The 18,359-nt window shown below is 40.1% G+C and overlaps 1 protein-coding gene across 1 annotated transcript in view; it reads left to right on the forward strand.

Moving 5' to 3' along the window:
* Positions 1-18,359, forward strand: part of HMCN1 (hemicentin 1) — a 402,083-nt gene that overhangs the window by 282,587 nt on the left and 101,137 nt on the right. Inside the window, 4 exon segments of the mRNA XM_027767566.1 lie at positions 594-691; positions 2,418-2,696; positions 11,299-11,495; positions 16,732-16,813. Of these exon segments, the coding sequence (XP_027623367.1) occupies positions 594-691; positions 2,418-2,696; positions 11,299-11,495; positions 16,732-16,813 (656 nt within the window).

The raw sequence follows: 18,359 nt of genomic DNA on the forward strand, positions 1-18,359 counted from the left end.
TATTTCATGGAAAATATTCTCCTCTCAAATTGTGTTATATTTTTAGGGGCTCCTTGTCACTGTGTAGGCAATGTTATAGAATAAATTGCAATTGAGGGAGCCACGTGGTGACACAGCAGTAAAATGCAATACTATGTGAGACCGACCCTCACAGGAAGGTTCCAGAGTGCCATCTGGAGATCACCCTGAGTATGCTTATGCCTCTGGTTGGGGCTGGCGAAGGCTGGGGATGGACAAAGGTGTTGGACTTTCGGGGGGATGTCTTCTATGTTTTCTCCTCTCTCTCTCTCTCTCTCTCTCTCTCTCTCTCTCCCTCCTCTCTCTCTCCCTGTCTCACTCATGGAAAAAGTAAATAACTGTTAAAAAATGTATCTCAGGCACCAATTAGGTCATCGGAAAAGTCACGATGCATTTTTGTATAGAAAACATGAAAAAATGCGTCAAGACCTTTTAGGGATGAATAGTTAGAGGCTTCATAATTAAACTTTACCAACATAAATCACCTGCCAAGATCTCTTTGAAGTTCCTATGTGTTTTATGTGTGTATGTTGAGTGGAGCTGAAGGATGGGATGTCGACATGCTTGTCTTTCAGGGTCGTGAGAGCTCAGGTGTCGGACGTGGCTGTGTACACGTGTGTGGCCTCCAACAGAGCCGGGGTGGACAGCAAGCATTACAGCCTGCAAGTGCTTGGTACGACATGGCCCTCCTTCTCCGCTGTGTCCAGTGGGAAGTAACAGACTTCTCTTTACAAGCTGACTTTCTCACACGTTTAGAAATTTGACTTCCCTCTATCAAAAAGCGTTCGTGAAATACGATATTACTAACTAGAGAAGAATGTAGTTTCTCAAGGGTCCATATTTATTGTACCATACTGTTATCTGTCAAAGTACTCTTCTGACCTGAGATTTTGCACTAAAGCAAACTTAATTTTTTTTTAAGGTTTTTGCTATAGGACATGTGCACTTGCCTGAGAGAGACAGACAGAGGGAAAGTGATAAACCACCCCGTGGGGGGAATAGCCATTCCTCAATACCTTCTCAATTCTCTGGGATTTTGGACATGCAAGCACATGTGCCCGGCGTAATCCTCACATTACCGGGTCCAAGACTCAAATTGCAGTCGGTGTTGTGGGAGTCCAGTGCCTTAACCTCTATACCACCTGCCGGCCCCAAACCTAAAATTTGAAAAAAATAGCATTTTAATACAGGCGCAAGACTAGTCTTTTCATACAAAGAAAAATAAAGACTGTATTCTAGTAATATTAGCAGCTCGTTTAGAGTATTTAAAATATGGATGGTAGGCCAGCCGTGGTGTGGTGGTTCAGGCAGCTGGATCCCACACAGCCTTCTGGGCAGTTTGAGTTTCAGACCCAGCATCTTGAAAAACACTCTGAGCACATGTGTCTGAATGTCCAGAGTCCCACAAGGAGAGGGCGACAGAAAAGAAGAGACTGCAGCTTTACCTTTCCCCACGAGGGGCGCTTTCCCACTTTCCCTCTCTGTCCTGTCTCTCTAGCATGTGCACAGGCCCTCTGACAAAATAAAAACAAGACATATATATATATATATATATATGTACATGTATATATGGGTAGATACATGTGCATGCTATGTGTACCTCTGTGTATATCTATGTATATAGTGAGAACTCAGAAACCTTCAATTTCTGAAATATTGAGGTTTCACATTTGGCCCACATTTCTCCATCAAGAACATCTCAGGACAAGTAACTATTTGCCCTAATCTACAGGGGATTTATTCTGGATTACCTAAAACTTACTCTAAAACTTGATATTATTCTTTTTTATACCCTACATAAAATAGCTCAAAGTATACTACTAGAAATATTTTATATATTTGTAATTGAAAAAGTACCCACATTTAAAACACGTTAATTGTGTGTTGTATAAGAAAACGATTTTGGGACCAGCAGCTGGTGTAGTGGTTATGTCACTGGACTCCCACAGAGCCAACCGAGGTTCAAGTCCCGGTTGAACTGGCAGCTTGAAACTCACGTTAGGTGCATGTGCATACATGCCCAGACTCCTGAGAGGAAAATGGAGGAAAAGGGGTTGTGGTGTGGACATCCCCCCCAACCCTGAGGGTGTTAATTTCTTGCTTTCTGTCTGTCTTGCTCTGTGTCTCCGGTGAGCACACATGCCCTATATCAAAAATATCTCTCTAGAAAGAAATCAAATAAATAAAAGAGAAAAATTCAAGGTTTCATTGTTAATATTTAAAAGATGAATAATTAGCATACCTAACATGTTTTATAGAAAATCATCATTTTATGCCATTTAAAAATATCCCTTTTTATTGACCACAGAAGCATTATAGAATTATTTAGATGTTTTCATTTGAGTTGATCTCAAATTACAATAGATGTTTAAATGTTATCTGTTTTGTTTTCTATGTAGTACCCCCAAATATGGACAATGCAATGGGGACAGAGGAAATTGCGGTTGTCAAAGGCAGCCCCACTTCTATGACGTGCATGACAGATGGAACCCCAACTCCCAGGGTGTCCTGGCTTAGAGATGGCCAGCCTTTGAGACTTGATGCCCATCTGACAGTCGGCACTCAGGGAATGGTCCTTCGGCTCACCAAAGCAGAAACTGAAGATTCCGGAAGTTACACCTGCATCGCCTCAAATGAAGCAGGAGAAGTCAGCAAGCACTTTATCCTGAAGGTCTTAGGTAAGTAAACATGCTGACAGATGTAAAATAATTAGGAGGTAAGTGACAGTGAAGGCTTAATAAATATGACTTTTAGCATCATTTTCCATGAGCCAACATTTAAAAAACTGTTGCATTTCTATTTTTTTTGTAATTCACTTAGATGCGCTCTCATGTGAAGCGTATAAAATGTAAATTTTATTTCTTACCTGTCTGAAAAGATAAAAACCTTTACTTGTAAAACATTATTTACTGAAAAAGTCTTATAACAAGTTGATAAGTAGCTGGTTAACTTCTCCCATGCACTGGAAACACATCTGCTAATAGATACTCAATCCAAAGCATGTCATTGACACCATTCTATGTTGTTCCACAGTGTTTCCTTGATCCAATCTGTAGAATATGGTCAGAATAAGTCATTTCAGATAGTGTAGTTCTATTTACTCTTGTGTGCATTTGAAGTAAGTATTCAAAGTATGCATTCCAATGGTTTTCTTGCAAATATTAGGTCGTAGAGACAGTCATGCTGTGCTTTTATATGTTTTTCTATGCAAAAGCGTGTCATGGCTTTCCTGAAGACCCAACAGCGTAGAGAGAAAAGACCTCTTTTCCTCGATGTAAAAAACTTTGATCTTGGAAGAGAAAGGAGGATGAGAGAAATGAGCAGACGTGTTCAATAATCAAGACTTCTTTGAGTTTTGTTTGTTTTCTCACAGTGATGTAGGTGAATTCCCAGGTTCCTTTATATTGCACAGAGAAGAGCAAAAAAGAATTCTGGCAAGCATCTTTAGGTGCGGCTGGTAGATGTTTTCAGAGTGTTCTGATCTTTCTCAGAGCATCTATTAAAATGTATGTGACATTGAAAATCTGCTTCCATTTTAGTTCATCTTTAGGAAGGCAAGCCAGTACTCATCTCACTTTTTCTGGGGTCACCGTGCTTAGCATGGCCTTCTATGCATCAGAGACTCTTAGTATTTATTTGCTGGCTCGAACTGAACTGAATGAGATGCTTTTCAGCTGGATTACAGGGAGCTTTAAAGGTAGAGAGAAGCAGGACCTTAAACCAAGTGAGAAACTCTTTGAATGAAGGGCCTCTATAGAATCAAGAGTGGTCGTAGAGGAGATACCAGGATACCTAGAGGCAAAAGACAGAAAAGAAATGTTTTGATATACATTTTTTGTGTGCAAGGAGTTGGGTAACAAGCTCCTGTAAATCAATTCACAGACTACGGAAAATAATAGGAGATAGCATAAAGTGATCTTGCATATTTAATTACTTACATTAAGTATCAACTGGAATATACATTATGTATCAGGCACGTTTTTAGTCACGATTTAACAAATAATTAGGAATGACCACCCAATGCAGTATGAGTGTTGAGTACGTGAATGCACCACTGAATAAGAAAGATATATTGGGCCCAGGTGTTGGCACAGAGGAAATGCAACTAGACACTCATGGGAAAGGTCCTGGGTTTGCATCCTGGGACCTCCCCTGAGCACTCCAGGCACACGGTCCCACCATCCAGACCAGCTGATATAGGGAGTGGCTTGCATCATGGACACGCTATACATACTGTTGATGTGTCTGTCTTCTCTCTCTGTTTCTCTCCATGGAAGAAATAAAAAATAAACTTTTTTGTAGAGGTTTTTGCCTTAGGGTGTGTGCACTTGCCAGGGAGAAAGAGACAGAGACAGCAAGAAGGAAAGTGAGAAATCACCTGTAGAGAGATAGCCATACTGCAGTCCTTTCAACATTCTCCTCCCGGGATCTTGGGCATGCATGCACATGTGCTTGGCATGAGTTTCATGCCACTGGGTCCAGGACTCAAACCATGGTCAGCTATGTGGGAGTCCAGCGATGCAACTGGTATGCCATCAGCTGGTCCTTAAATAAACTTTTTTTTTAAAAAAAAAAAAAAGAAAGATGTGGCAATCAGCAGGTGGCATAATGGTTATGTCACTTGACTCTTACACAGTTGACTGCGGTTCAAGTCCCGGACCCAGTGACTTAAAACTCTTGCCAGGCACATGTGTGTACATGCCCAAAATCCCAAGAAAAAAATGGAAGAGAATGGATTGCGGCATGGTCATCCCCCCTGGGGAGTGATTTCTTGTTTTCTATCTCTCTCTGGTTAGCACACATGCCCTATAGCAAAAATCTCTCAAAAGAAAGAAGAAAGAAGGAAAGAGAGAGAGAGAGAGAGAGAGAAAGAAAGAAAGAAAAAGAATGATGTGGCTAGCCCTCAAGTTCTTTCATCTTGAAAACACAGGTAATGAACAAGTAATTACTTTTAAGTGTAATGCAGATATATGAATAAAATAACATTCTGTGGGATGGTACATTTCAGATTAGATCTCCTCAAGGATTAATCTGAGCCCTGGGATGAGTGCAGAGAGATTTTTTTGCATGTAATTCTCTCTTCTTCTTTTTTTTTTTTTTGGAGAGGTTTTTGCTATAGGGCAGGGGCACTCGCCAGACAGACAGAGAGAGACACAGAGACAGAAAGCGAGAAATCACCCCCCAGGGGGTATGGACATGCCACAATATCTTCTCCTCCGTTCTCCTCTCGAGATCTTGGGCACGCACGCACACGCGCCCTGTGTGAGTTTAAGCCATCAGGCCCGGGACTCGAACCGCGGTCAACTACGTGGGAGTCCAGTGACATAGCCATTACACTAACTGCTGGTCCCGCCTGTAATTCTCACTAGAGGTGATAAGAGCTTGATTGTCCATTCGCAGTCCCTGAAACTAAATGTGAGAGGAAGAGTAGTAAGAGAAAAGATAGGGAATATATATTGACAGGGGCCAAACTGTGACAGTCATGAGGACATTTTAAGGGAGTTTTTGGGACCTCATAACAAAGGCAAGAATAATCTTTTTTTTTTTAGATATTTTTACTATACAGTGTGTGTTCTCACCAGAGAGACAGAGACAGAAAGTAAGAAATCACCCGCTGTGGGGGGGATGGCCACACCACAATCTCTTCTCCATTCTCCTTTTGGGATTTTGGGCACACACATACACATGCCCGGTGTGAGTCTTAAACTGCAGGATCTGGAACTTGAACCACAGTTGACTACATGGGAGTCCAGTGACATAGCCATTACATAATTTGCTGGTCCCAGCAAGAATAATCTTAAATGGGAATATGTTACATTCAAATTTCATTTCCCAAAAACCTCTACAATGCCAGAATTAGCGATGAACTGAAGAGGCCATTGTATTCAGACAAGTCTGAAAGTGCTGGAGGCTGGTCTAGTATACCACAGTGGAAGAGGAGAAAAAGAATATTCTCCTAGGACCTCAGGAACTCAGAAGCAGAATCACAGGCCAGTGTGTTTCTGGATGAAGAAACTGGAGGAGAAAAAAACGTCAGTAATATTAGAATAAGGTACAAAGAATAACCTTCCCAGTTGAGTTTACAAACATAGTTTTTTTTTTTTAACAACAGATTTGAAAACTGACTCAGCAGAAAGATGAGAAGTTTCAGCATTTCAGCATCTGTTGAAAATTAATTTTATTAAACACCCAAAAGTTCTTCCATTGGTGTAGTCCTACCACTCAGAGTATAAATGTCCCAATGTGGGAGCCACTGTTTCTGATATAATTTTACCCACATGGGGAGGTACCGTATCACATTAGTGGTTCTGAAAAGTCCAGTGTGGCTAGAACACTGATAACAAGGGAGAATATCAAACCAGGGGGGCTTGGGATCAGCAGTTAGTGTAATGGCTATGTCGCTGGACTCCCATGTAGTTGACCACAGTTCATGTCCCGGACCCGGTGGCTTAAACTCACACCGGGTGCATGTGCGTGCATGCCCAAGATCCCGAGAGGAGAATGGAGGAGAAGGGATTGCGGTATGGCCATCCCCCCTGGGGGGTGATTTCTCACTTTCTGTCTCTCTGTCTGTCTGGCGAGCGCATGCGCCCTATCCAAAAAAGAAAAAAAAAAAAACAGGAGGATTTGATGGGGTCCAGGACTGAAGAGCTTTCCTGACCACATTAATCATTAATAAGTCCTATTTTACCTTTCAACTACAAGAAATCATTGGAAGTTCTGATAAATGGAATAGTGTGAGAAGAGCTACAGTCTAGAAAGACCACTTTGGCTGCAAATTGGAAAGCCACTTGAAGCAGGACAGGAGTGAATTCTGAAAAACCAATGCATTTTTCAGAATTGTACTTGGCTGTGAATAATAGAGAGTCTAAGTGTGTTACTTTAACAAAACACTTTGGTGATTCTCACATGCATGTGCTTTCTGGAGTAGGCAGTTTTGCATTGGCTTAGCAGTTCAGGTGTTTGCAGCCCCTGGTCTTCCCATCATGGCTGGTCAATGATCACCCACGGGGTGCTCACCCCAGCATACCTCCATGCTGCTGTAGATATAACCATAGAGCAGGAAAATGCAAAGGACAGAGAGTTTCTCCCTCAGACTTTCTTAGGAACCTCACAGAGCTACAACTTACATCTCATTGGTGACAATCTTCACGGGCCGCTCCATCTACAGTCTGCTCAAGAGACTAGGAAATGTAATGTTTTAGCACGTTGATAGTCCCAACAAAACTGGGGTCTGTTATGAGAGAAGAAAGGAGGGAGGGAGGATAGAAGGGTAGCAGGAGGCAGAGAGAGTAAGAGGAAGGAAATTTGGTTCCTATAACCCAGGAGGGAGCATTAATTCAAGTAAACAGTGTTGTAGGTGAGACTAGAATGATGGAGGCGAGAGAAAGACATATTCTATAAATAATTGCAGGTGGAAGTATTAAGACTTAGTTGTGAATTTGGACATGGGGGAGTGATGAAGAAGAGGGTATCAGGGATGACTCAGTTTCTGGCATATATGACTAAATGATTGGAAAGGCCATCACAGATATAGGAAATGCTGGAAAAGGACCAGGTTTTGAGGAATAAGATACCAGGGTCAATCTGAATACCTATTGACATTTTCAAATATCCAAATTGAGATGCTTATTTGATAACTGCATTTGTGGATCTGGAGTTTGGAAGAGAGATCTAAGCTAGAAATAGAAATTATGGAGTCACGTACCAGAGTACCAGACATGTAGGCAAAAGCATAGAGTAAAATAGTTCATATCCCTCAACACATGTATGAGCTGGAGACGGAGTTCGAACCAGCTTGTTACTGTTACTTTTGCGGCTACTGCTGCTTGTCTTAAATCTAATGATTGTAAACTTTGAGGGGAAAGAACATGCATATTAATCTTTATTTCCACAGTGGACTGACACATAGTGAATAACCAATAAGTAGGAGAAATAAAGAACGGACTATATGAATTGGAGAATCGGATAAGTGGTATGAACAATATGCTGGCCAAATTGAAGGGGGTTAACATGTTAGGGTTAATTGAGAGCATTAAGAAAAGGTTTGTGGGACCAGCAGATGGCATAATGGTTATCTCACTGGACCGACTGCAGTTCAAATCCTGGACCCAGCAGCTTCAAACTCAAACTGGGCATGTGCACACATGCTCACGTTTTATACAAATTCCCAAGAGGAGAATGGAGGAGAAGGGATTACAGTGTGGCCATACCCCCTGGGGGTGATTTCTTGCTTTCTGTTTCTCTGTCTCTATCTCTCCAGCAAGAGCACACACTCTATAGGAAAAATCTCTCTTTAAAAAAAATGAAAAAGGTTCATGATTTTTACACATGAACTTATGCCGCTAATGTAACCTCATTAGGACTTCCATGTGCTCAGTGAAGGAGTTGGGAGGAACAAGAAAAAATTGGGCTTGTTGAGGGAGTGAAGTAGCTCAATTTGTAGTTTAGGTCACATCTAAGTATACTGAAAGCAAATAATTTTATAAAAATACCTCAAGACTGCGTTTTGGAAGCCTTGTCAGCCATAATGAGTTTTCATTCACTTTAGTAATAATCCAGGGCCATTAATATCTTTTAATTAAATTTAATTAGGAAACTGAATTTAAGAAAATGTATTTTGATGGCAATATGTAAGAAATAGAAGAATCATCTAAGTGCTTAAGAAATGCTGACTTCTTCATTACAATTCAGAAAGGAAAACAAGACTAACATAATTTTTAGGGCACATGTGTACAGAGGTGGGGGGAGAGAAAAAGTGATAAATAATAATTATTAAAATAATAATAATTAAAAATACATACTCTATATGCATACTTTGTTTATAGTAGAAGAAAAAGTAAGCAACATGTATTAAATTTCCCCCCTTGGGGGCCAGCAAGGAGTGTGGAGGTTAAGGCACTGAGGCACTGGATCCCACATGGCTGGCTTAACGTTTTGAGTGCTGGACCCAGTGGCTTGAAAACCATGCCAGGTGCATGTGCATGCTTATCCAAAATCCCAAGAGGAGACAGAGGAGAAGGGATTGCATTGTGGCCATCTCCCCCGAGGAGGTGATTTTTCACTTACCTTATCTCTCTCTTTCTCTTTGTCTCTGGCAGCACATACGCTCTATGGCAAAAACAAACAAAAAATCCACCCCCTCCTTTACCTTTTCTTTTAAACTTGGCAGAGAGTTAGTGTGTTTGCCACAGAGAGACAAAGAAGGAAAATAAGAAAATGCCCTTCCTGGGAAACGGTCGCATCACAATAGCTTCTCCTCTCAGGATTTTGGGTGAGCACGCACACACATGTGCCCAGCATGTATTTCAAGTCACTGGGTCTGGGACTTCAATCATGTAGTCGGCCATGAAATCCAGCTGCCTTAACCGTCAGTTGGCCCGAACTAACAGAAATTTTTAGTAAGTAGATTTTAATGATAATCTTAGCAATTGTAATAGAGCTTGTAGTAGTAGTAACTTTTTCTTTTCTTTTTTTTTTTTGGAGAGTTTTTTTTTTTTGCTATAGGGCACGTGTGCTCACCAGACAGACAGAGAGAGACATAGAGATAGAAAGCGAGAAATCACCCCCCAGAGGGGATGGTCACGCCGCAATCCCTTCTCCTCCATTCTCCTCTTGGGATCTTGGGCACGCACGCACACGCGCCCGGCGTGAGTTTTAAGCCACCGAGTCCGGGACACGAACTGCGGTCGACTACGTGGGAGTCCAGCGACATAGCCATTATTACGCTAACTGCTGGTTCCCAGTAGTAGTAACTTTTAAAACCTACAATTATAAAATAAAGCAGCTATAGAAACACAAAAGAAATGTATATTTATCTCATTGAATCCTCACAACGATCCTATTAAGTAAATAATGTTGTTACCCACATTTTAAGGATTTGGCCAGTTCTACTGAATGAATCCTTGCTAGTGCCAGGATTTGATCTCTGTCTGACTTCAGACCTGCAGTGAGTCACTGCTCTAGACTGTGCCTGATTTAAAAGTAAAAAAACCAACCTGACCTTCCCCCGGAGCTGTCCAGCTACATTAGCAGCCTTCTGAAATAGTAAACTGGAAACTCGAACTAGGGAAGTTTTAGAGAACACTTGAATGTCTGTTGGTACTAAATTTGGGAGTAGTAGGGCTAAGGAACCTCAATGTGTCTTCCCAGCATCTAGATTGTTTTCTTTTAAGAAAGATCATTTTAGAAGTACTGGGTAAGTCACAAAAGAAAAAATTACTCCTGCCCAGATACACCAAACGTGTTTTGTGCAGAAATCACAATTTCCAAGCAAAGCTATTTTTTTCTGCTTAGCTATTGTTTCCTCTCAAGGTTCTGCATGGAAGAGAGGGCAGCCAATTTTCCTAGTAGACACTCATTGCTTTTGTAGAAACAGTGGATATTTAAAAGGTTAAAAAAGAAAAGAAAAGAAAAGAAAAGAAAAGAAAAGAAAAGAAAAGAAAAGAAAAGAAAAGAAAAGAAAAGAAAAAAACCACTAAAGGGGCCGGCAGGTGGTGTGGTGGTTGAGGACATGGTTTGAATCCTGGTCGTGGCACCTTGCTTTCTCACTTTCCTTCTCTCTCTCTCTCTGTCACTTGTCTCTCTCTAGTCAAATTAACATAAATAAAGTTAAATAAAATAATTCTTTTAAAAATGCACTAATATGTCTAAGTATCTCTCAAAAAAAGTGGCACAAGGTAGGTTTAGTTTTTTTTTTTTTTGGAGAGGTTTTTGCTATAGGACATGTGCGCTCGCCAGACTGACGGAGACAGAGAGATAGAAAACGAGAAATCACCCCCCAGGGGGGATCGCCACGCCGCAATCCCTTCTCCTCCATTCTCCTCTCGGGATCTTGGGCACACACACACACACACCTCTGGCATGAGTTTTAAGTCACCGGGTCCGGGATGTGAACTGTAGTTGACTACATGTGAGTCCAGCGACACAGCCATTACACTAACTGCTGGTCCCAAATGGGTTTACTTTTATCGTTTCTGAATCTTCACAGCTAAGTGAGACTGCTCTAATTATCTGAGTTCCAACTGTTCTGTAATTACTTATGGTGGAATACTACCTGTTTCATGATCTCTTATAGGCATGATCCATCTCTCCTAAAGGAGTGCCAGTGAGGCATGGTAATGACATCTAGACATTGTCATTTCACCCTCCTTGCCCTAGTTGTTTTATATCATGGGACTGTAAATTTGCATTGGACTTTCTTCTCAAGTTTTTCTCATCAACAGTATTTTATCAAACGGCAGGTTAATTGTGTTGCTACTTTTGATTCTTTTGAAATAGAACCACCTCACATTAATGGATCAGAGGAATCTGGAGAGATCTCTGTAATTGTTAATAATCTGCTTGAACTTACCTGCATTGCTTCTGGAATCCCAGCCCCTAAAATTACCTGGATGAAAGATGGCCGGCCTCTTCCGCAGAGAGACCAGATACAAACTCTAGGAGGAGGAGAAGTTCTTCGAATAGCTAGTGCTCAGGTAAGAGTGAAAGTTCACACCATTTCTTTATCTTAGGTTAGACTTCTCATTTGTCACTATATGAGAGTTGCTGAAGAAATTACATCTTAGAATCTGAATATTTCAGATCTCTGTCATTTTAGCAAGGATATGTGGGTTCTGTGATACAACGATGGGAGAGACATGACTGAAAAGATCTCATGAAAGTATCATCTCAAGCTCTAAAGAGACCCACGTGCCTTTGCATTAATTTTGTGAGTCTTCCCAGTGCTGTAAGTCTTCAGAATATTTCCTGAAGCCCCTGACTTGTGCCAGTTAACCCTTTGCAGAATCTACACAAAGCAATCCAGACACACCCATACAACATGTGGCTTCAAGGAGGCTTTTGATTTCCAAAATGAATTAGCTATTGTGGAAGTCTGAAGAGATGTGATTTTTTCTTTTTCTTTTTTTTTTTTAAGTTCTTTTTTGCCATAGGGCACATACACTTGCCTGAGAGGAGAGAGACACAGAGATTCAGAAAGAGGGAAAGTGAAAAATCACACACACACACACACACACACACACACACACACACACCCTGGGGGGAGTATTGGGGGGGATGGTGACGCCACAGTCCCTTCTTCTCCATTCTCCTCTCAGAATTTTGTGCATGCCCACACATGCATTCATGTGAGATTCAAGCCACCAGGTCTGGTATTCAAACCGTGGTTGGCCATGTGGGAATTCAGCCACCGTGACCACCATGCCACTGGCTGGCCCCAAGATGCAAGTTTTCAAACAATGATCAGTTCAGTAAAATTGACTGGTTCTTTTCGTTAATGCTTAAGGAAATCAGTCTGAAATGTGAATGTATGAAAGAGTAGTACATCTGGGATGTCCTATTGTAACAAGCTTCTATTCTAATAAAGGCCTTATATTGCAGATATTCTCCATCTCTGTCCTAAGGCCCTCATTTATGAACTAAGGATAAAATAGGATTTAAAGTGATCACCTACAATTGCATGCTTCGGCTGCTGCCACAGACATGTGCTGGCCTCCCCTTAGCCACGGTTTTGTTCTCCATTTCACTGCCTGCGGCCAGCCATGTTCCTAAAATAGGCAAACACAGGGCAATAAGATATTTTAAGAGACAGAAAGAGATCACCTTCACATAAGTTTTGTTAAAGACTATTGTAGTGATTTTTCTGTTTTATTATCAATGATTGTTATTAACCTCTTACTATGCCTAATTTACAAACTGATCTTTAGCATAGATATACGTGTATAGGAAAAATAATATAGTATTATAGGATTTCATATTCTCGGTTTCAAGCATCCACTGTAGATCTTGGAGTGTTTTCTAGTGGATAAGGAAGGGACTACTATAAATGCTTATTCAAATAAAAAGTTAGATAGGGGCCAGCAGGTAGCATGGTGGTTATGGTTTTGAACTCTCACATGGCCAAGTGCGGTTTGAGTCCCGGATCTGGGGGCTTGAAACTCATGCCAGGTGCATGTGCATGTATGCCCAAGATCCCAGGAGGGAAATGGAGAAGAAGGGTTTATGGCGTGGCCATCTCCTATCAGGGAATGATTTCTCTCTAAAAAAACACTATCTGTCTCTCTCTCTCTCGTGAGCACACATACCCTGTGGCAAAAACCCTTTGAAAAAAAGTTAGATAGATTTGTTGCTGTTGTAATTATTCTCATAATTGTCATCTCTTTGAATATAGGATAACAAATTATTTAATCAAATGGGTTTGCATTTTTACTGAGACAAGAGGAAGTAAACAGAGTGAGGTTAGGGATTATAAACTATGACACAATTTTGGGCTCTGAGTTCTCTGTCACACCCATGACCATGACCACTCTGTGAGGCAATGTCTTCATGCTAGTCTATAAATACAGGCCTAGAAATGGGCACAGAGAGACCGAGTTCTTGCCAGGTACTCATCACTGCTCAGTGATGGAGCTGGGTCTGGCTACGAAGCCTAGCCAGCGAGTCTCAGTGCAGTGTCTTTCCTGCATCATGGACCACGTAGCCACCCATTCCACTCTGTTTTCAACATTGCGATAACTGAGGGGAAAGTCAGGTTCAATGATCAAGCCACTTACTGAATTTAAATCCCTGAATAATATACCATCAACAGATTAAAAAAGAAGAAGCAGCAGCTATAGTAAATAATTTGGTGCCATTAGGAACAGCATAGAGACAGGAAATCATAATGTAAAGGAATACTCATAAGTAAAGCTTAAAAGGGAGGTTAAGATCACATTATGGGAGGGCTTAAAGGCAAGACTGAGGGGCAAGTGTGTGGCAAGGTGGTTAAGGCACTGGATTCCCACATGGCTGACCATGGTTCAACTTCTGGACCCTGTTGCTTGAAAACCATACTGGGCATGTGTACATGCATGCACAAAATCCTGAGAAGAGAGTGGAGTAGAAAGGATTGCAGTGTGGCCATCCTCCTAGGGGGTTATTGCTCACTTTCCCTCTCTCTGTCTCTCTGACAAGTGCACACATCCTATGATAAAAACCTATAAATAAATAAATAATAAATAAATAAATAAAGGCAAGATTGAAAAGTTGGGTTGCAAGAAAACAAGACAAAGATCCCATAGAGTGCTCAATGGTGACTTCATTTTCCATGTGTCCTAGCTCCACCCTTGTGGAGACCCCAAGCATTTTCTGTAAGACATGTCCCTATCTTCAAGAAGTTTCCAGGTGTCCACTGGAAATAGAACAAACTACACAGAAGAGACATTCAGATACACAACAATAAGAGAGCCATTCAAAGCAGTATTGAAGTGGAAAATTAAATAGGATCAAATCCCAAGGCCGATCTTGGTTCCTCTATTCGTCTGTGTTTTCACAGCATTTTGTACATGTATCTTTTCGGTTTCCAAAATTTTTGCCAGAGGGTGTGTGTGTTCACCAGAAAGAAAGACAAAGAGAGAAAGAGAGAGAGAGAGGGGGAGGGAGAAAACCCTTCCCATGGCATATTGTCACACTGTAATTTCTTCTTCATCCCTCATGGGGGGTGCTTTCTCTCTTTCCTCCCTCTGGTGAGCACATGCACTTCTCCATCTCCCCATTCTGTTAGGATCTGGGGCAGTCACACATGTGAATCCAGCGTGCTGCTCAAACTACCACATGCAGAACTTGAATCACGTGGTTGGACATGTGGGATTCAGCCGCCCTGATCCCCAGGCCACAGAGCTGGCCAGTACATGTCCCTTTATAGCACTTCCTGCATTCTCTTTTACTTATCAGGACTTGGCCTTTTTGTTTAGGTATCTAACATGTATAGTTGTGCCTGGTGCATGATGGTTGTTTATAAATTCTATATTGTGCGACTGAGACAAGAGTTTCCTAAAACATATTCCATCAAACACTGGTTCCATGCTTTATTCTAAAGGGCAGAGAGGAGCATTCTTTGACTGAATAAGTGTGGAAAACTTTCTGTTCTGTAACCTCCCCTCCTTTTTAAATGATCATACATGTGGACAACTCCGTAAAATCTGTCTTAAAGACACCTACCTGCTTCACTGCAATTTTTCAAACACCCTGCTAACAAAATACACTTTTGAAACTGTAACTATAAATAGTAACTGGAGTATTCAGAAGGATATATGTTGTCAGGAAATCTCTCCTGGGAGAGGCACAGTGTAAGAATGGCTTTGAAAGATGAGTCAAGTTTGCCTAAATCAAGACAAGTGAAGGGGATGATATCAATTAGAAATCAACAGAATGTTTTCTTTTTTTTTTTTTTTTAAATCTGGTTTTAAAGGTGTTCAGGACATGATGAGAAATTCAAAAATTATGATCCCTTTTGAATTCTTAATCAAATAATCATGTGCGAGTTGTTCTTCAAAAATCATATTTAAATAGTTTCCCAAACATACTAGCCTTGGATTTTTTTTTTCAAAAGAATTTTCGAAGCCTACCAAAAACCTTTTCCATAACCTATAAAATCAGTTTTGAAGGTAATAATGTTAAAAATCCCACTGTTCTAGGAATGTTCAAGTAGTAAAATAAATGAGAACAGAATTTGTCTACTTTTCCAAAATACACTTCTCACAGTAGTAAGAGCATCTGTTTTCCACAATATGACCGACACGTGTGTAGCGCAGGCTGTGGCCCACAACGTCAGACATATAAATGAAGCCTACCTTCCAGGAGAAGCCAGGCAGCAGGGTTTCAAGTCAATGGTTTGGGTTTTAGTCAGATGATAAAATCTGGCTGTCCTTCGGACCCTATTTACAACCAGATTACATAATATAACCTTTTTGTTTCATCAGGTGTATCAAAAATAAAGTCAAGATGTGACGCAAATGTGCTTGCTTTTAATAATGTAGTGTGTTATTTATCTGTTTATTTAACAAACCTACTTCATTTTGTTCAGAAAGATTCCAGTTGGACTTTTTCAGTCTGCAGCTTAAACCCATGGATATGCATTTCTGCATTAAAAAATGAGTATCTGGTCTGTCATGCTAGGTGCTGTGTATTTCTGCCTTTTCTAATATGACTAAATATACCCACCTTGAAAACTTTCTTACATCAAATACTAAAACTTTATTAAAGGTTTAGGGTCAGCCAGTGATGTGGTGGTTAAGGCAGCTGGAGCCCACATGACAGGTCATGCGGTTTGACTGGACATAGTGGCTTCAAAAAAAAAAAAAAAAGTGATAGGCGTGTGCACATGCTTTTCCAGAGTCCCAAGAGAAGAATAGAGAAGAAGAGGTTGTGGTGTAACTATCCCTCATGGGGATGCTTTCTCACATACCCTCCCTCTGTCTCTCTCTGGTGAGAGAATGCACCTCTTGCAATTTGAAAAATACAATAGGTTTGTATATAATAGAGATGTCAAGTACTGTTCAATATCAGGGTGCCAATCATAAATCTTAAACAGTATATTAAGGTTTTTTTTTTTTTTTTTTGAGAGGTTTTTGCTATAGGGCACAGGAAGCGAGAAGTCTCCCCCCAGGGGGGGTGGCCACACTGCAATCCCTTCTCCCCCATTCTTCTCTTGGGATCTTGGGCAGAGATGCACACATGCCCAGTGTGAGTTTAAGCCACTGGGTCCGGGACTTGAACCGCAGTCGACTACATGGGAGTTCAGCGACATAGCCATTATGCCAGCTGCTGGTCCCATAATATTGTGCTTCCTTCAGGAAAATTGTTGGAGCCTTATATTCATTTGAGTGGATATGCATTCTCATCGTCAAAGCCAACATGTTAACATTGTGTAATTTACGTTTTTGGATTTCGTAGGTGGAAGATACAGGAAGATATACATGTCTGGCATCCAGTCCTGCAGGAGATGATGATAAAGAATATTTAGTGAGAGTTCATGGTAAGTTGGGCAAAATTAAATACCTAATTAGAAGCTATAATTTGTAGAACTCAGAGCAACTGCTTAGCACAGGATATGTTCATAAATTAGCAACTGTTAGGAATCTTTTAAAAGGTCTGTGGAAAATGGCATTAAATTGTACATTTATTTTCTGCAAAAAAAAAGAAAGTCAATGTAGCATTTTTTCATAATATGCATTTTCTATGAAATTTTTGAAGACCCCCTTGACGTACTTGGTAAAAAAGATTCTTCCATTTGACTGATTAAGTACTCTTTGGAAGTAGTTCAATTTTTTTGTTTTGTTATTTGTTTTTGTTTCTGCATAAATAATTCATGCTTATTGACTTAAAATAATGGAATTTATTTTTAGTTTATTCTTATAAATTATATGAATAAAATAAAATGAGAATGAAATAGAAAGAATCCATTTCACCACACAAATATGAGATTTTTTGTACATAAAAAGTTATGTTACAAAAATGTGACCACCCAGAATATATTTAACATGCTCCTCTCACTTACTAGTATGATGAATATGTTTTCAGATCAATAAATATATTTTATGACATTGTTTTCAATTTTGCATGATGTCTCACTTTATTTTCTACTTTTGGATATTGAGGCTATTTCTATATTTTCACCCATGTAAGTAATACGGTGATGGACATCTTTGTATACACGTGTTAGCCTACACCCTTCATTTTGAGAAATTTCTGTAAGTACACCAGCTTGGTTGCACACAGACACACACGCATGTGTGCACACAGAAAGACACTTTTAAGAACTTTAAAACTTACCACCCAATAACCTCACTAATACGTACTTGGTAAAAAAGATTCTTCCATTTGACTGATTAAGTACTCTTTGGAAGTAGTTCAATTTTTTTGTTTTGTTATTTGTTTTTGTTTCTGCATAAATAATTCATGCTTATTGACTTAAAATAATGGAATTTATTTTTAGTTTATTCTTATAAATTATATGAATAAAATAAAATGAGAATGAAATAGAAAGAATCCATTTCACCACACAAATATGAGATTTTTTGTACATAAAAAGTTATGTTACAAAAATGTGACCACCCAGAATATATTTAACATGCTCCTCTCACTTACTAGTATGATGAATATGTTTTCAGATCAATAAATATATTTTATGACATTGTTTTCAATTTTGCATGATGTCTTACTTTATTTTCTACTTTTGGATATTGAGGCTATTTCTATATTTTCACCCATGTAAGTAATACGGTGATGGACATCTTTGTATACACGTGTTAGCCTACACCCTTCATTTTGAGAAATTTCTGTAAGTACACCAGCTTGGTTGCACACAGACACACACGCATGTGTGCACACAGAAAGACACTTTTAAGAACTTTAAAACTTACCACCCAATAACCTCTTAGAGAAGTCGGGGCAATTGGGCTCCATCTAATACTGCTTTCATAGGAAATGGAAATTACTTATCACAAAGAGGAATATGTAAGAAACTAGACAGGGGGTATCTATTTCATTCTCATTGCCTAAATGCCTAGGCCATGTAGGGA

Source organism: Tupaia chinensis, unplaced genomic scaffold (genome assembly GCF_000334495.1).
Source record: "Tupaia chinensis unplaced genomic scaffold, TupChi_1.0 Scaffold144318_1, whole genome shotgun sequence".
Taxonomy (NCBI): domain Eukaryota; kingdom Metazoa; phylum Chordata; class Mammalia; order Scandentia; family Tupaiidae; genus Tupaia; species Tupaia belangeri.